This window comes from Miniopterus schreibersii (genome assembly GCF_964146895.1).
Source record: "Miniopterus schreibersii genome assembly, chromosome: 8".
Taxonomy (NCBI): Eukaryota; Metazoa; Chordata; class Mammalia; order Chiroptera; family Miniopteridae; genus Miniopterus; species Miniopterus schreibersii.
The window spans coordinates 33,298,814-33,316,474 of record NC_138109.1 but is presented as its reverse complement, the minus strand read 5'-3'; the positions used below and the strand labels follow the sequence as shown (position 1 = coordinate 33,316,474).

Here is a 17,661-nt window from a genome sequence, read left to right as displayed (position 1 = left end):
ATTTAGGGAGGCTGTTACATTGAGTAGAACATTATTCCAAAAATGCACCCAGCCTCTCCTTCCTGAACCAATGCAGATCTGTTTGCTGCGGGGCATTTCTTTTAAAAGCCCCTCTTCTCTCTTCTACAGGTCAAAATAAGCAAACTTTAATGGTAGAGAATTATTCTTTATTTTGTTGAAATCTAGTTCTGAGTTTTCCTACTCGAAACGTGTTTTCCCCAGGACACTGACCTATCCTTTAATTGTTTGGAGCTAGGCATGTTAGGGGGAGGGGCGTTACTTGTTTATTGGAACAGCGCAGTTAAAAAAAAAAAAAAATCAACCTAGGCTAACAGTTTCAAGGCTCCCCTAAAGATGTATCCAAACAGGCAGCCAATCAGCGCTTACACAGCTTTTTCTGCTTGACTCTTTTAAAGAGACAGTGCCGACGGTGTTTTATCACATTTAAAGAGAACCGCGCTCTAAAAACATTCAGAAAATGGGGGAGTCCTCCCTATTTCGCTGGTTTCTCGTCTTAAGAGTCTCTAATGAAGGACTCACAGTGTGTCCTCGGGGTTCTCTGTGTGGGCAGAAAGGAGTTAGCAGCAAATAGCTGGGTCACTCTGCCATCCTCCCCTCAATTTCCCATTGTACACCTGGGTCACTGACAATGGAAGCTTCCCCTCCCCCCATGCCTGACTTTCGTCACCCACTCCCCAATTTAGCTCCATTTATTTGAAGTTTGCAGATTTCTGTGGCGCGCATTCTGCGTCGCTGGGCGCCCAGGTGACGCCCCCGCTACCCTGGAATGCCACTGTCTCCCCAAACCAAGGGGCTAACTTGCCAGTGCTGGCCGAGCTTATAAATTAGGGGGCAATCACTCTCCCTTACCTTAGCCCAAGTCCCTCGTTCCCTCCCTCAGGCTTCCCAAAGCAAGCCAAGGGCCATTTTCGCGCGGCTCCACTTTGGGGCTTTCCAAAGTATTTTAATGATCTAGTAAAGGAAAAGGCGCGCGACTCGGCGCCGGCTCGAGCTGCCCAGCTCGCAGCGTGGAGCCCCCGGCCGGGCGCTCGGAAACCAGACGGGGAGAGGGTGGACGGGGGCGGGGCTGCCGGGGGTCCGGATTGTAGTCTGAGAAGGTGGTCGGGGTGGGAGCCCAGGGGGAGCCCAGGCGAAGGGGAGGGGGAGATAAGGGTAGGGCTGCCGCCGGCCTCCGCTGGGGGAGGTGAGGGGCAGATAAGAGAGAGGGACGTGGCGGGAGGGAGCGGGCGGTGCGGGGCTTAGGGGTCCGCGCCCCCTCCCCTCGGACGCTGCAGTAACACCTCCCAACCCCCGCCCACCCCCAATGGTCCACGCCGCGGAGAGCGCTGGTCAAACCCTCTCCTCGCTGGGGCCGGGAGACCAGAACTCCCCCCGTCTTGACTCGTGTCCCCTCCCCACATCTACAGAAAAGAGAGGTTCGCACCCCGCGTCCGCCCGCAGGAGCTGGGGCAGCGGCTCCACGGTGGTGGCCGCAGCGGGGACTGCCGCGGCTGGGCGCTGACAGGGCGTCCCTCCCGGGCCGCCCCGGGCCCGCCCCCACGCGCCTATTGGCCGGAGCGGCTATCAATCGCGGGACGTTGACGCCCGCCTCGCTCCCTCGCCGGGGTAGCCACGTTCGGTTGAGCTCCAAGTAGACCAGCGGCAGCGGCGGCAGCAGCGGTGCCGGAGGCGCAGAGGGCGGCGCAGGCAGAGCCGGGCGGGCGGGCGCGCGAGCGAACCAGCGGGCAGCCGGGCCGGCGGGCGAGCGGCGGCGGCGGCACCGGCACCCCAGGCCGAGCCGGCGCGGGAGGAGTTCCAGGGCGATGGGGCCGCGGCCGGGGCTGACGCTTTGACAGCTGGAAAGAGCGCGGAGCCAGCGCCTGGGGGGGAGGGAGGGGAGCGCGGCGAGGAGAGAGCGAGCTAGCGAGCGGGCGAGCGCCGGGGAGGGGGCCGGGAGCGAGGGGCAGCTCGGGAGCAGCCGGAGCGGTAGCGGCGGCGGCGAGGCTCGGCGCCCTCTTCTCTGCAAACCATGTTTGCCAAAGGCAAAGGCTCGGCGGTGCCCTCGGACGGGCAGGCTCGGGAAAAGTAAGCCCTATTTTCCAAGTGGCCGCCGGGCTGCGGGCGGGCGGTGGGAGGCAGGTGGGCGGGTGGGGGCTGCTGCGCCCCGGGCCCCGGCGCCGCCTGCTTGGCCCCGTCCCCGAGGCCACGGCGGGCGGCGTGGGAGAGCCCATTGTTGGGAGCCGGCTGAGGTTGGGGCATCGGGGTAGGGGCGGCGGGAGGCGCCACCGAGGGAGGGGGCACTTGGTGGCCGCGGGGCGTGTCGGGCGTGGGGGCCCACGGTGAGGGGTGGGTGAGGCCCCGCGGGCGAGCCGGGGCGGCCGCCCCACTCGGTGCGCTCCCCGCGGTGGCTGCACTTTGCCCACCGGGCGCGGGCAGGGGGCGCGTGGCTTCTGCAGCCCCGAAGGCTCCTTTTGTCCGCCCGCGGCGTGAGGAGTGCGTACCTGGGGCTTTGTTCGGCCCGGAGCGCTCTCCCTTCCCTGCCCTCGGCCTCGCCGCCGGCCCCGTGCCCTCCGGGGTGCTGGGCAGGGACGGCAGCGCCGGCTTGGTTTGGGGGACAGTTGTTTGGGGGGAGGTGGTGAGGGCGGCGCTTTGCTGCCCACTCCAGGGCTCACCAGGCACCCCGGAGTCCAGGACTGAGTGTCCCTGGATCCTCAGAGCTGGGCAGAGGGTGGCAAGGAGTGGTTCGGGCATAGGAGGGAGGCCCTGGGATCGGGTGGCTTTTGAGTTTGAAAGACTTAGGTGGGTTTGGCCCCGACGCCACTTGGAAGTTCTAGTTTGGGGGCTACTCTCCAGGCCCCCACAGTTTGAGGTAACTCGTCCCCTAAAACCCAGCCCGTAACTGCTTCCACCCGCCTCTCCAGGCAGGGCCGAGCTAGCTGCTCACCTCTGGTCGTGGCCACAATGGGACAGCGCAGACGGGGCTGGAAGCCGGCTGGCAAGGTCCAGGAGCTATTGCCCCGTGTGATCTGACACCTTTCCTCTCTCTGTGTGCCCCCTGTCTACTTTCCAGGTTAGCTTTATACGTCTACGAATATTTACTGCACGTAGGAGCACAGAAATCTGCACAGACCTTCTTGTCAGAGGTGAGTGGAACTCCCCCCATCATCCAATTTCTTGACACCCCCTCCTCCCCACTATTCTTAGAGCCTTTGTTTTCAGGAGCAGCCACTGTGGCCACCATTTTGAATTTTTATCACCTTTTGGCATTTATTGTTAGTTGGTCTCCACAGCCTTTTGGCTCCAGGAAGCCCCCAGCCCACCCCTTCCCTCTGCTCCTCTAAGCTATCTCCGTTCATTCCTTTCTAGATTCGATGGGAAAAAAACATCACGTTGGGAGAACCGCCTGGGTTTTTGCACTCGTGGTGGTGGTAAGTTTGTGCGATAGTTTTGTGTGTGTTTGTTTTGTTTGAGTCCCTGGTCCAAGTGAACAAAGACAGGAGGCCTGGAGCAGATCCCCCCATGCCTTCCCTTCAACATTGCCCAGAGCAGGGCACCTCTGGGCACTCAGGCCAGGACTGGTGAAGGAGGAAAACGGCAGAAGAGGCTGGTGCCTAAAGTTTTTGCCTCCTCTTTTCCGTCCTGTAGAGAGCCTTCTAAATCATGCCCGGTGTTTGGATAGAAACTCCTTACTTTTCCGTCTCACTTGGGGCCACTAGGCAGGCTTGAAAAAACCTTGAAGGATTTTTGTCAATTCTGCATGCTGCTTTAATTAGGGGGAGAGGGGGTGGGGCGGGGTGGAGGGGATACCAGGTCTGTCTTACAACTGGCCTATCCTTTCTTTTTCTTACTATGAGCTCAAAACCTTAGAGAGAGAGAGAGAGAGAGAGAGAGGGAATGAGAGAGAATCTATGGGGGTCTTTTCCAGGCACCCTGAGAAAAAGTAAGAAGGGGCTGCCACTTCCTTTAAAGATACTGATTCAGACTGACTGGACCTTCCTCTCCTCTGTGGGCTCCCTTCCTCTCAGCATCCCTAAAACCACAAAGTTTCATTTTACTGAGAACCTTAACTTGTCACTGTTGACCTCACAGAGTGCTCATAGTTGGTAGTTAGGGGCTCTCTTATCTGTGACCCTCTCCCAGGCCCCAGGGCCCTGCTGGTGTGGGACCACCTCTGTCTAGTCTTGGTTTGCCTGTAGGTGAAGGGAGGCCTAAGGTCAACGGGACCAATGGGGAGCCAGTTGCTGTTCGAGGAAGACCTGGGTGTTTTGTGTGACTGATCGGTGCCGAGTCTCTGACATCCTTTTGAAAAAGAAAAGAAAGCAGAGTGGCTTTTGATATTTTGGTGGAGTTCAGGAAAATGGAGTGCCATGTCTTGGGATCTTAGTGCGTTTAACTGACCGCCAGCTCAGGTTACTGTTTCAGGTCTCTTTGAAATGTGGGGGGTTGAAGTGTCTGTTCTACCTTGCCCAGGGAAAATGAGTTTTTGATTATTTCAGCCAACTTTGTAACTGCCTGGTGTTGGAGGCATTTGGTGTGGCAGAAGGATTCTACCTATCGGAGTGGGTGATAGGTTTTTCTGTGGTGGTTTTTATTCTGTGGTTGTTTTTAGAGAGGAGTGTGGATGGGGTTGGTGGGTCTATCGTGGGTTTTGCAGAAACCTATGCTTGTTAGTAAAAGTTACTTAGAAGGGGCTGGGGAGTTTGTAATGTTAGAAATCTTTGGTGTGTGGAGGAGTCAATCAAGTATGTGCAGCTTCAGAGGACAGAAAGGAATGTTCTTGAGCCCCCCCTCTGCCGCTAGTAGAAGTCTCTGATTTTCCAGTTCTGTTCCTAATCCCCCTGAAACTTCTCCAGCCTTGTCCGTGGTTCTGGGCTCAGGCAGTGGTCATGTTAGTTAGAAAGCGCCTCATGATTTGACACTGAGCGAATGACCATGGCTTTTTGGGGGTAGGAGGAAGCAGTGGAGCTGATCCAAAGAGGGCCAGGCTGTGTTACTCATACACCTTGAGTGAGATGCTTGTGTGATGACTTGCAGAGCTGCAGTTGAGATGTGCTTGCTCTTTGCAACAGGGACAGGAGCATTGGACATCCGCTCTGGTGCCCATTTTACCCTTCATTCAGTCAGTTCCCATCCCTGAGCCTTGGGCTTCTGATCTGGAGAGGGTTTCTAAGGACTCTTGTTAATACAGTGTCTACCCTGTGTTTGCATAGGGTTTTACTGGTCTAGCAGGGTCTTGTATGTCTGCTCTCATGTAATACGATGTGTTGGAGTGACCATACAAAATCATGGAGGGGGTGAAGCAGGAATACCTCCCCCCCCCAAGTTCTCCCTTAGCTGTGTAGGTGGACAGGTGCCTCTCTGAGGAGAGTTCTCTATTTCAATATGAAAGGACAAGATACTTGGTTGACCTTTGGCTAACTGGTACTTGTTCTTTGGCGAGATGGGGTGGAGTGGTTCTTGCATAAGAATACTTCAGGGGAAGGCCTGGCTGGGAGTGGGGGTGAGGTCTGAGGGGTGGGGGTATGGGTTCCTGGATTAAGAACCTGTAGGTTTCCTTTATTGGCAGAGCCACCCAGTTTGCTGTGCATATGAATCATAGTCCTGACTTTGGCAGTTTAACCTTTTAACTAAAAGCAGCCATTTTGGGTTAGGGGGTGCAGTAAAAGGAGCACAGATGAGACTCATGGATTCCCATCCAGATTCCTGCCAGTCCTTTCTGGGCATCCATGGGTGGGTTGTACTAACCTGTCTGAACTTCAGTGCCCCCTGTATTAAGTGGGGATAAATCTCCTATCTTAAGCACTGTGGTAGTCACAAGCAGAATCATAGGTGTAAGGCATTTAGCACACAGTAGGTGCCTGATAGATGAGAACTATTACTTTATTACAAATAGCTGGCTTGCCAGAAGAGGTTAGGTCCATTTTGTTTTCTAGGCTGAGTTTGTCCAATGAAAGCTGGAAAGGAGGGGCTGAGCCTTTGGGAGACATGGTGCTGTTAGCACTGAGCATTGTGCACTTGCCGTTGTGTACACAAGTCATAATTAGTAACCCGATCTTATTTTATTTTTCAACTTGCAGCGTATTTTGGGACCTTTACTGTGCAGCTCCTGAAAGGCGAGACACTTGTGAACATTCAAGTGAAGCAAAAGCCTTTCATGATTACGTGAGTAACAAAATTTTAATCCTGGCAATAATTATAGGGTTGGATAGCTCTAACTTCTTTAGGACCAAAAGCAAATACACGGCCAATTGGCAGTGGGTTTTGTTTTCTCCTTGCCTTTCTTCTCTGCCCACCTCTTTGCTGCCCTCACCCTGTACCCTCCTCCAGCACCGTTCTAACTTGGTGAATGGTGTTTCATAATGTTGTAATTATGCAAAAGAGTGTGTAGATACCTATCTGGAGAATTAAATGGCGTTGAGCAGGGCTCAACCATGTGAGGTTTATGTTCAGAGTGGACAGTTAACTGGGAGGGGACTGAGCCTCTTTGGTGATGGTTTAAGAAAAAAATGGACCACAGCCAAAAAGAAATAAAAAGCAAATATGAAATTTGTGTTTTGGAGTAAAGGGGTGTTAAGTGAGAATTCGATGAACTGAACTCTTGCATTACTTTCTAGGGAGTGATTTTTAAAATTATGTTTTGGGTGCTTGTATTTTGTTTGGTGGGGGAACTCATGTTGTGTCCACTGAGACATACTTTGAGGTCCTTGGCTGGTCCATAATCCTGAGTTCAAAATATTCTTGTGACCATAGTTAATGTCGTCACATTGTAGTGCTTTCTGTCCTATTTTCACCCTCTACCTGGATGAGTTTCTTAAAGTTTATGAAATGCTTATAGGAGAGATGCCTAACCCATGCCAGTCTTACATAGCAGTCCCCGTCAAAAAAAAAATTGGACTCTAAACCAGAGTCCAAGTCTGGTGTCAGACTTTATGATCGGATGAAACAAGTTAGGATCTTCTGGGGGAGATGGAAGGGAAGTGTCTGAAGATCTTCCCAGCTTCCTTTCAGTCTGCTTCCCACTGGGCTTGGAAAAGGTTAAGTGTGTGTGTGTGCCTGTCTGCACACACATCTGCACATAAGAGGTGATCTGTTTTGTCTTATATTTCTACATGAAGTGGAAAGAAATGGTCCCCAAACTTTGGGGCATGGAAGTTAGTTTTCTGAATGTCATCGGGGCCCACCCACTTAGCCCGGCCATTTGTGTCCCCTGCATGCAGAGTTTGAAACTGGCCTAGGAGACCAAAACCCATCTGTTTGAGTTTCGCAAGTGGTCAAATCCCATTACCATGAATATCCTTATGGTGAAAATTTCTCCTGTAATACGAGGAGTTAGAGACTCAGCTGGAGGCGGCCTGGATTTGAGAATATTCAATGTGATGAAGTTCTTCCATGACTGAAAAGTTAATGCCCTTTGAGTGGTGTGCTGAGGAAATTCACCAGTTCTCATGTCCTCTCTAGGGTTGAGAACGAGAAGCTGGTGAATGGTACTTAATGGCCAGGTAAACTTTTAGTAGTGAAAGGTGAGGCGACTTGTTCACTTGTGATGTGGTTCTTCTGGGAACATCTGTGGTGATAATCATAGGGTTTTCTGATCTGGAGTTCGGGGAAGGAGGCTAAGAGGTATATTAGCCATAGAAAAATAGTTGGTGAATTTGACCTTTCTACCTAGTAAAAGTCTTGTGCTTTCTTTTTTTGTTTTTAAATCTACGGACAGCCAGTTCCTTTGTGGCCAGTCTTCGACTGCTATGCAAATGGTTTTATTTTAGAGTGGGGGGGGGATGGGTAGGTGTGCCTATTTCAAGTCAATCTCTTGATATAGGTGTCTGTGCTGTCTTTTGAAGCTGTCTTTCAGAGAGGTTAATGATTTTTAATTACATTTAGTGCTCTAGTAACTAATGTGAGACACTCTTTGGCATTTTGTGGTTTGGTCTGCCATCTTGAAACAACATGGTGACCGTGAAAGCTTTCATGGGATTGCATTCAGTAATTTGTTAAGGAATGGCAGCAGAATTGTGTAGAGATTTCTGAGGTTAGCATAGGTATTTAGAAGACGCTACCAAGAGATGAGGTCACATTGAGGCCCAGGATTCACAGATTTTAGGGTCTAAACCCTTTTTTCTGGGTTAGAATCCAATCCACCTGCTGTTATGTGGCGGTAGAGTTAGGTCATGTGGGAGGAGGGATGGAGTGACGAATGGGGCAGGAAAGCAACGTCTCTATTGTGAAAGGAGTTAAGGGTTGCTGGGAAGACAAAGAAGCAACTGGAAAATTAAGAACTAATCAAGGAAATTAAGAAAAGGAACCCTCTTTTATCTTTGTCCTTCTTAAACCTTCATGTGTTCTCTTCATTCCCATGGCTACCATCTAGTTAGCCCATCTTCCTTCTTGCTAGAATTACTGCTATAGCCTCTTTCTGGACCCTTGTCTGGAATGCATGCCTCTCTTACCCATTCGCATCCTCTCCATCTTTTAAGTTCTCTGTTGTGGAAGACTTTTATGATAGTTTTCTGCACACTGTGTTTGCTCCTTAATCTCAGTGTCTATAACACGCACCTATACAAAATCTTTGTTGGCAGCTTTCCATGTGCTGGGCCCCTGTGCTGAGTGCTATAGGTTCAGTGACCCTGTGAGAGAAGACATGTTGTAAACTCCATTTTGCAGATGGAGAAGCTGAGGCACAGAGGTTAACTCCCAGCTGGTAGGTGGTAGAATCAGGATCTAAATGCAGGTTATAACCGACTCGCGGGTCAGTTCTCATATCCGCGCCAAGGCTCAGCCTCACAGGTCCATGGCGTCATTTGCCTGTACCTGTTCTGACTAACTTCTCTTTCAGGTTTGTCTTTCCGACCACAGCTTATTAGTTTTTTCCATGCCAGAGACCATTCATCCACAGAGCTGTGCATCTCTGTAGCTCACAACATCTTGCACATAGTAGGCACTCATGCGAATTGAATGAAGGGGTAAGGAATTATATAGGTAAGAAAAAATAGGTAATTCGGGGTCAGTAAGTAACCTGGTCTGGGACATACAATGGAATACTGGAGGATGTTCTTTCGGTGACTTCATTTTTTTTTTTTTAAATATATCTTTATTGATTTCAGAGAGAGGAAGGGAGATCTCCGGGGGAGAGAGAGACAGAAACATCAGTGATGAGGGAGTCATTGATCGGCTGTCTCCTGCATGCCCCCCACTGGGAACCAAGTCCGAAACCTGGGCATGTGCCCTGACTGGGAATCGAACCGGTCAATGCTTAGCTGCTGAGCCATACCAGCCGGGCTCGGTGACTTCATTTTTGCTGGGTGATCTTGAGCCAGGTGATTTAATGTGGATTAACTCGTTACCTTAAATCCTTTTTAGAAGATGAAATGGAATGTAAATAAGAGTGTGCAGTAACTGGCCTTTCATTTTCGATCAAGGAGATTCAGAGATTCTCATGGTTTGTCGGGGAATCTGCATAGCCCAGGTACCAGGTTCGGGCCTTGGTGGGTAATAAGTAGTGAGTACTTGCTGGGCAGGGATGAGAGGGAGCGCCTGATTCCTGCAGGGCTGGAAAGGACCTCTATCCATTGGAAGATCCTCGCCTCAGCTTTCTGAGGGAAATGATTTTGTGTTCCTGGCGGGTTGTCTCCTCTTCCTGATGGATCAGGGTGATCTCAAAGGCTCATCTCTGGCCAAAGACAGGCTACATAGAGCCTGGAATGAGCTGGATGACTCAGCGGGGAGGGGGTTTAATTTTTCTTTGAATTGGTGAGTTTTTGTTTGAGTCACAGTCTATTTTCCCCCACACATCTGGCAACTTCAGATTTCTCGGCTCATTGTTCATAAGTCTGAGCACCCTGATATGGACCACATATAATGTGGAGTGTTGCAGGATTTGGTACCTGGAGTGGACTTTTCGGAGAAATTGGTTTGTCTGTAGTCAGAAGAGCCCTGAGGTCATAGACGAGTTTCACAGGAACCTTGCCTATGGTTTCCTTTCTGTTCCTCTCCATCCAGAATAATGGTTCTGAGAGTGTTGGTGAAAGCCATTGGGGTCCCATCGGGATTTCTTAGACTCTGTTGTCTGGGTTCCGGCCTTTGTGGAGCAGACACTCCTAATTGCCAACTGTGTCTCTCACTGCGGGGCCCAGTGGTGTCCTGGCGACCTTCTTTGCAGGGTCTGTGGGCTTGGTAGCAGTCCTTTCCCTTCTTGTGGTAGCTAATTTTATGTTTTCCTTTTGGTGGCAAGAAATGAGTGGAGTAGATAAGGCCCTGAAGTGGCGCCTGAGTGGAAGGTGTAGAGAGCAGTGATGGTTTCATGCATAGCTTGTGTTGCTGTACTTTTCATAGCGCTTTTTCAATATGTGGTTGTGGTTTGGCCTCACCGCTGCCTGTTGGTCAGGTTTTATTAAAGTCTCATCCCCATTTTACAGATGAGGAAACTGAGACTTGGTGTTTAGATGCCTTGTCAAAGGGCATGTAGCTAAGTGGTGGAGGGAAGATGTTTGCTTTTGATTCATAGTGTGCCAATATATGTTCACTGAAGAATTGAATTTAGCAGAGAATTAAACTGACATTCCTGAGAGGTGAATTGTGGAGTCACTGGCAGAGGTGGGACCCAAGCTCTGGGAAGGGAGTTTGTTATGGAGCCCTGGCTCTTTTGGCAGGGAAATGTGATAAAAGCTATGGCCTTTCCTTCCAGAAAGTGCATGTTTCCTGACAAAGGAGACTTTGTGCATGATTTCAGGAGGTTCACGGGCTACTGCCCCAAATTCCAAACTCCTCTGTGATCCCCAGTGAAGAACTTGGGTGTGTAGTGGACACAGAGTCCCACAACCTTGGCGAGTTTTAAGTCTCAGTTTCCCTACTCTGAAGACCTCTGCCATTGTGAGCCCCTGAGTCAGCCTCTCTCAGTGGGCTGGCTCCCTGACCCATATATTCCCGCCCAGCTGTTAACCCCTGTGACCCTCTCCACCCCCTGCCGTCAGCCTGTATCTCCAGACTGTTGGTTGAGTCCTGGGTTGGTTAAGAGTCCTGGGCGTGCATAGGAGCAGAGGTATTTGTGGCTCAGTGGCAGGGGTCCAGCGTCCTTGGTGGGTTTGAAATAGCAAAGTGATATTTGAGAGGGCTCTCCTTGGATGTGCTGAGCTGAGGTTCCTGCCAGGCAGGGAGTGTCCGTGCCTGCCAGAGCCTTTGGGAGCAGGGGCATGAGAGGGTGGCAGTGTGGGCAGGAATGGGAGGAGCAGGCCCGCAGCTGGGCTCTGGGTAGCTGAGGGAGTGCTCTCCCCTGCGATAAGCCAGTGTAGCTATCTGCCTAGAGGTCCTGACAAGTTCACGGTGCTGCCTTTGGCTCTGACCCTTGGCAGCCTTGTATGGCAGACTATGAAAATGAAACATACACACTTTCTTTCCCCACTCCCCTTGGAGCTTAGACTTTGAGTTGTGTCCTTTCTTAGGGCTCCCACCCCCATTTGCTGCAAGTCCTCTTAACCCCTGGAGGCTGCCAGACTCCTCCATCGGTAGCTAATTAAACACTAAATGAGTAACTGGAATTGCATTTTGCCAGAACCCAGGCAATGCAGCCACTTTAATGGGTTTCAAGTGGCAGCAAGACCCCAAATTGCAAATCTTTGCCCTTTATTTCAAGGCGGGAGGTGGGGCAGGGGGAGTAGTGGGGACCCAAACAAAGTTTTTGGCAGTGGTCACTTCATTTGAACTCCAAGACCAGCCGTGTGCACCAGTCTTTGCATAATGCCATCTTTGTTAGCTAAGCATTTGCAAACTTGGACCGGGAGCCAGCTCTGTGCCAGCCACTGCTCTGAGGGAGCTGGGAGACACCCGGCTCTCCCTGCGGCGTCCCTTAGGCTGTCCTAATTTCCCAAGGGAAGCAGGTTCTCTAGTGGGGACCTCAGGCCAGAGCCACCTTGCCCCCTTTCCTCAACATTCCCACCTTTGTATGTGAGTCTGTGTGTGCTTAAGTCTTAAGAAGGAGAAGTGGAAGGGAGGTGTGTGTGCTTGAGGGCCTGTCAGCCAAGATAACAGAAATGTTACACTAGCTGTAGCCTTTATTGTAGTGTCTAGGGTTTAGAGTATTTAGAAAAATTAATCTTTTTTAGCTTGGTAATAATTCTGACCACGGCACAAGTGCATTAGACGATTCACATAAACTTTTTTAATACATGTTGCTGGAAGCTTACAGCAAACGGACAATAATGACTGTTTGTTTTTGATTCGCCAGGGTAATGGGGTTTTCTGTAGCCTTGGTGAGATGAGTTTTAGGAGTGTTTCTCTCTGTGTTATGCTTTTATTTTCCTGAGCCTTGAATCCTCTGGATTTGGAAGGGGTTGGGCTCTGACTGGCAGCTGGGATGCATACCTGAGTTCTAGTTCTCACTCTCATTTCCTGGCAGGGCAGACTTTCAGACACTCAGTTTTCCCATCCGTAGAATGGGGAAGTGGCTATTCCCGTGCATGGTTGGCGTGAGGGTTAAGTAGTAATGTGTGTGTGTATAAAAATAAGTTGTCTCTCTGTGGGTAGTACTTAGTGAATTTGTTTCCTTTCTCTTTATAGCCTTAAAGTTTTCCCCCAAAACTTTTAATATCATGGAGACAATAGCATATTTTTCTGGGAGAGCAAGTTGACCCTAGGGAACTGGACACTTGAATTTCCCAGTGATGCCCTCTGGGGCTCAGTCTCCCCTGACATGTCATGGAGACTTTCCTCCATTCCAGTGTCTTGTCTCACCTCCACACCCCTGCATGGGGCACAACAGGCATCGTGCCACAAGCTGGCACTGATAAATGCTCCCCTGAGATGTCTGTGCCCCTTATCTGTGTTAGACACAGAGTGGTCCTGTCCCACTTCACATGTGGCTGCCACACAGCTAAATGGTGAGACCCAGAGGGCTGGTGATTTGGCATCAGCAGAAATCCGAATTCAAATATGGGCTTCACACCACTTGTTAGCGGGGTGAGGGGGTGGGCTGGGGGAGTGGGCTTCACTTTTTGAGGTCCATTCTCTCGACTGTGGGAGTGGCTGGGAGGAAGGCACGGGAAGCTGTTTGCTGTGAAGTGCTGTGTAAATGTTGATAGGGATAAACAGGATTGAAAGCCCCTGAGTTGGGGTCTTGTCATTGTCCTCTTTGGGTGTATGTTGCCCTGGCTGGCCTCGGGCCTCATCTGACTTTCTGATGGAGTGAGGGGTTCCAAAGCAGGGCCTGAAGGAGAAGGTGGGCTTGGGAAAGGTCCTATGGGAAACTGGTTTTGGGTGCATTGGCTGCTTTCTCTTTCGACTTCCTACAGTGAGCTTCAGGCTTTGGTCGGCTGGCCCCCACACCAGGAGAAGACACTGACGAATTTTCGGGTGTTGATTTAGTTCGATCATTGAGTGCCTGTTCTGCTCACTGTCCAGTAGAAGAGACTGGATGCAGCTCAGGATGTGATGAGTGCTTAAAAACACTTGTGCAGAATGATCTTGTTCTTTGGAGACAAGGATGCAGAGAGTCAGGACAGGTGACGGAAGTAGCTAAACAGTCCCACCCTGGGAAATATATTTTATACAGGGTTGCAGGTGGTGGAACCGGAGGTCACCTAGTCATCTTACAAGTAGGTAAACTGATGCCAAGAGAGGAGAGATGGCCCCACCTGAGGTCACCAGTAGGACTCAAACCTGCAAACCCGAACAGGGTCCAGGACTCTTTCTTTTGTCCTATGCTGTCCTGCTGCACTTACCAGCTTTGCAAACTGGGCACCTTAATTGACTTTTCTGTGCCTTAGTTTCATTAGGTCAAAATGGGATTGATAGAGTATACATGCTTCATGAGGTTGTCACTAGGATTAAATGAGTTAATGTTGCATGCATGTGTGCGTACGTGCTCAAAAATGCACACGTGCGCGCGCGCGCGCGCACACACACACACACACACTAATACATCCAGTGCCTGGCACAGCGTAAGTACTATATAAATGTGTTATCATACTTATTATCTCACTTTGCCTGGTATGAATCTTCGCTCTCTCATGCAAAAGGGGGACAGCAGCAGGGGTTTTGGGGTGAGATGTGTGAAGCATGAATCATCATTGGCTTGCTCACCTGTTGATTAGCTCTCTGGTTCCCTGGATTTGAATCCACCTTCCTCAATCATACTTATGCTTGTGAGGATGACATGAGACGGCATGTGGACGCTCCTGGCCAGCACTTGGCCCGTTATTCAGTCACTGTCCATTTTCTCCTCTTGCACCCACTTCTCTTGCCCTGGGAATCTGGAACTTCCTCCAGCCCCCTCTGACCCTTCCCTTTGGTCCCTACTTGGTACTGTAGCACCTGAGATGGTTTTTTTGCTCCCTTGCCAATCAGCCCTTCTGTAAAGCAGATGTCAGCTTGTAGTGTGGCTCTCTCCACCGGCCTGCCAGGACCACCCTCACGGGAACACCCCCTTTTCTCCTTTTCCCCCCAAGAACTTTGTGTCTTTCTTATTCACTTGCTACTGGCTCCCTGGAAGGAGAATGATTTGGGTCCAGGTTGTACCTCTTCCCTTCCTCCTTCTAGATTGGAAGCTCCTGAGGACAGGAGCCCTTAACCTTCATCCGTTTCTGCCTTACCCACTCTTGGGTCCTGTTGTAGAGTCTTGAACCCCAAGGTTGGTGAGCTGCACTCTGGGCCTGAGAGACGAGAGGGGTTTGATCCCTGCCCAGGGATCAGGTGTGTTAAATACACATTTTAATGGAGATGGACAAGTGGCTCATGCTAACTTATTGTTTTGCAAACTGAGTTTTGACCCATTAGTGCCTCGTGAAATCAACTTAGTGGGTCAGATTGGCAATTACAGAAAATGAAACAACTATCATGGAAAGTAAACATAAGTATTAATTGGGGAAACTTGTTTTCAGTGATTTATGTGTGCCTGTAAATGAACATGTGCCCTCGGTTGTGATGTGAAATTTGCCTTATTGTGGGTGTCAATCTAAACTTTGTTGTTGTTTTTTTTGTTGTTTTTTTTAAATACATCTTTATTGATTTCAGAGAGAGGAAAGGAGAGGGAGAGACAGATAGAAACATCAATGATGAGAGAGTCATTGATTGAGCCCACAACCCGGGCATGTGCCCTGACTGGGAATCGAACCCCTGATTGCCTGGATCCCAGGTTGAGGCTCAACTGCTGAGCCACGCCCAGCTGGGCCAATCTAAACTTTGAAAGCCACTAGCCTAGAGAGGCTGAGATTGAATCTTGGGACCTACAGGTTGGATGACTGAGGCACAGTGATAAGCGATTGCTGACCTCAGTTCCCTGATCTGTAATAAGAAGGGAATCATCCTCACCTCCTAGGGTTCTTGAGAGAGTTGTCTCCCCATCTTGCTTCCTGAGTGGTGCCTGGGGGGTGCTCAGCACCTCTGCTTTTGGTGTTTGCTGCCATATTGCTCGGGCATTGAACACACGTGGAAGGTGCTCAGCAGATGCTTGCTGAATGCTGAATAAGCAGTGGCTCCTACTTGCAGTCTGCAACTTGTCCCTGCTGGCTGGCCTAAGGCAGCTACTTCTGCCTGTCTGCAGTTGAGGAAGGGGGGCTTCCCAGGCCCCCTGTGGAGGGTGTTGTCTGAACATCTGCAGGGCTCAGGCTCTGGCCACAGCAAGAATCTTGAGAATAGATTTCAGGGCATCCTGTCTGACCCAGGTTGGCCCAGCCTCCCAAATTCCCTTTCCCCTCTGGATGACAGCTGTTTGCATAGCTCCCAGGCAGGCTTTGTGCCTCCTGCTCTTTGTGTGTTTGGGTGAAGCGCCTGACATTTCACTTCTGTTTCACAGTCCTCTGACCTTAAGAAGCACGCTGCTCCCTGCAGCCTCTGTCTGAGGTTTTCTTCTGATCCTTCTGTCCACATCACAAAAGGCTGTTTGAGAGAGCAGACTCTGGGGTGGCAGACCTCCCCCACGTTCGGGATGTTAGCCACAGCTTTGCCTGCTCTCTTGGGATGGACAGTGTGGCTTTGCAGACTGGCCTGGAGCAGCGGTCAGTTGTTGGGCTGTGAGTCGTACATGCTTGCTGTGTGCCTGGCTCTGTGCTGGTCGGTGATGGAGACTAAAGCTGTGTCACAGACAATACACAGGATTTGGACTTTCAGATGGCCTTGGGTAAGTCATTTGGTCTATGAGCCTTCGTTCATCTGCAATATGAAAATATGTGAAATAAAGCTTCACTTTCGTCTGCTTCAAGTTTTTTTTTTGAAGTCGGGTGAGAGTATTTGAATATCGTTTGTAAATTGTGGCTCCATTTTGAGAAGGCTATTTGAAATTTGAACAGACCATCAAATCATAGAAATATATATGTAAAAGGAGCCTCTTATTTATAGTGAGGGAAACTGAGGCCTGGAATAGGGCGGTAACACAGCAAGTCTGTGGCCGGATGGGCTCCTGATTCCCAGGGCTGCCACTGACGTTAGCAAACCTCCGCTTAAGAGCTTGGCGCCTGCATCTGTGTCTGTGCCATCCATTGGGAATTTTGCAGCTTTCTTTGGGAGATGCCCTGGGCTTCCCGTGGCTTTGGCCACCCGGCCTGTGCTGAGGGGCAGACGGCCCAGTGGGCAGGCCTGGTGTCAGGCGTGTGCACGCTGCCCTTCTTTTCTTGCTGTCTTTTAGAAGGCTTCCAGTAGAAAATGTTATCCTCTCTCTGGAGGCCCTTGCTTTTGGCAGCGCTGCCCGCCAGATCCCGCTCGGCGAGCCCACTTGTGTTACATGAGGCAGCGCTGGCCCACAGCTGCGGATCTCCGGGCTGGTGAACTGCTTCAAAAGGGGATTTTACAGCATGACAGGGAATTTCAGCCACCGCGTTATCTCCGAATTGGCCAATTGATGGTTTCAGCAGAGCATTTCAGCATCGGGGAAGTCAATACAATTTGAGTTAGTTGTGATGGCTGCCACTTTAAATACCGCAGTGAATTTCTGTCAGCGAGCAAATGCGTGGAATAGGGAATTGCAGAAAACTTGATCACCAGAGTGCTTCAGTCGATTCTGACCCCAAGCTACAGAAAATGAACTTAAATCTAGTTGACTGTCGCCACGTACTTTCTTTGACATTATTTTTTGCTAACAGCACCTTCATCAAAGGCAACTTGAAGAGATGAGACTAGGTTAAAATCACCGTGTTTGACTCTGGGCCCTGCAATTTTAGGGAGCGATGATCTTCATGGGACGTTGAGCCACTGGGAGTTTCTTGTGAAGGAATAAATTACTAAACTACGGTGTTGTGGTTTAATAATAATGAATCCTTATTTAATGAGGGGAATGAGTGTTTATTGAGTGCTTACTATGTGCCAAGACCTTTAAAAGTGTTCTTATTCTGTTCTTACCCTATTTGGGCAGTGAAGGGGACAGGATTTTCCTTCTATTTCAAGGAGGAAGAACTGATAACAGCAAACAATTATTGAGCACTAATTGTATGCCAGGCACTGTTCTAAGTGCTTTAGGTTTTATCTCATGTCATACTCAGAACAGCCCTGTGGGTTAAGTCCTGTTTTTCTATTTTGTAGTTAAGGAAACAGGCACTGGAGGGATTCAGCACTGTTGAAGGTGGACTTAAAGTGCTATTCACTACTCCATCATGCTGCCTCCCTAAGAATTAATACCGGATTTGACATCTTTGCTGCCTAATTAATTGATGATCCACTGCCCAGCCCAGGGTGGTTTGATAC

General features: G+C 50.3%; 1 protein-coding gene across 6 annotated transcripts in view; it reads left to right on the top strand.

Moving 5' to 3' along the window:
• Positions 1-1,894: 1,894 nt before the first annotated feature.
• SSBP3 (single stranded DNA binding protein 3) overlaps positions 1,895-17,661 on the top strand; it is a 151,414-nt gene continuing 135,647 nt past the window's right edge. For 3 of the 6 annotated variants that reach the window (XM_081144462.1, XM_081144461.1, XM_081144460.1), the window contains exons 1-4: positions 1,930-2,085; positions 3,071-3,143; positions 3,367-3,428; positions 6,078-6,162. In XM_081144462.1, the coding sequence (XP_081000588.1) occupies positions 2,030-2,085; positions 3,071-3,143; positions 3,367-3,428; positions 6,078-6,162 (276 nt within the window). In that variant the 5' untranslated portion in view covers positions 1,930-2,029. Of the gene's footprint in view, positions 2,086-2,407; positions 2,494-3,070; positions 3,144-3,366; positions 3,429-6,077; positions 6,163-17,661 lie in introns of those variants that run through there. The other 3 variants (XM_081144463.1, XM_081144465.1, XM_081144464.1) reach the window with 3 other exon arrangements.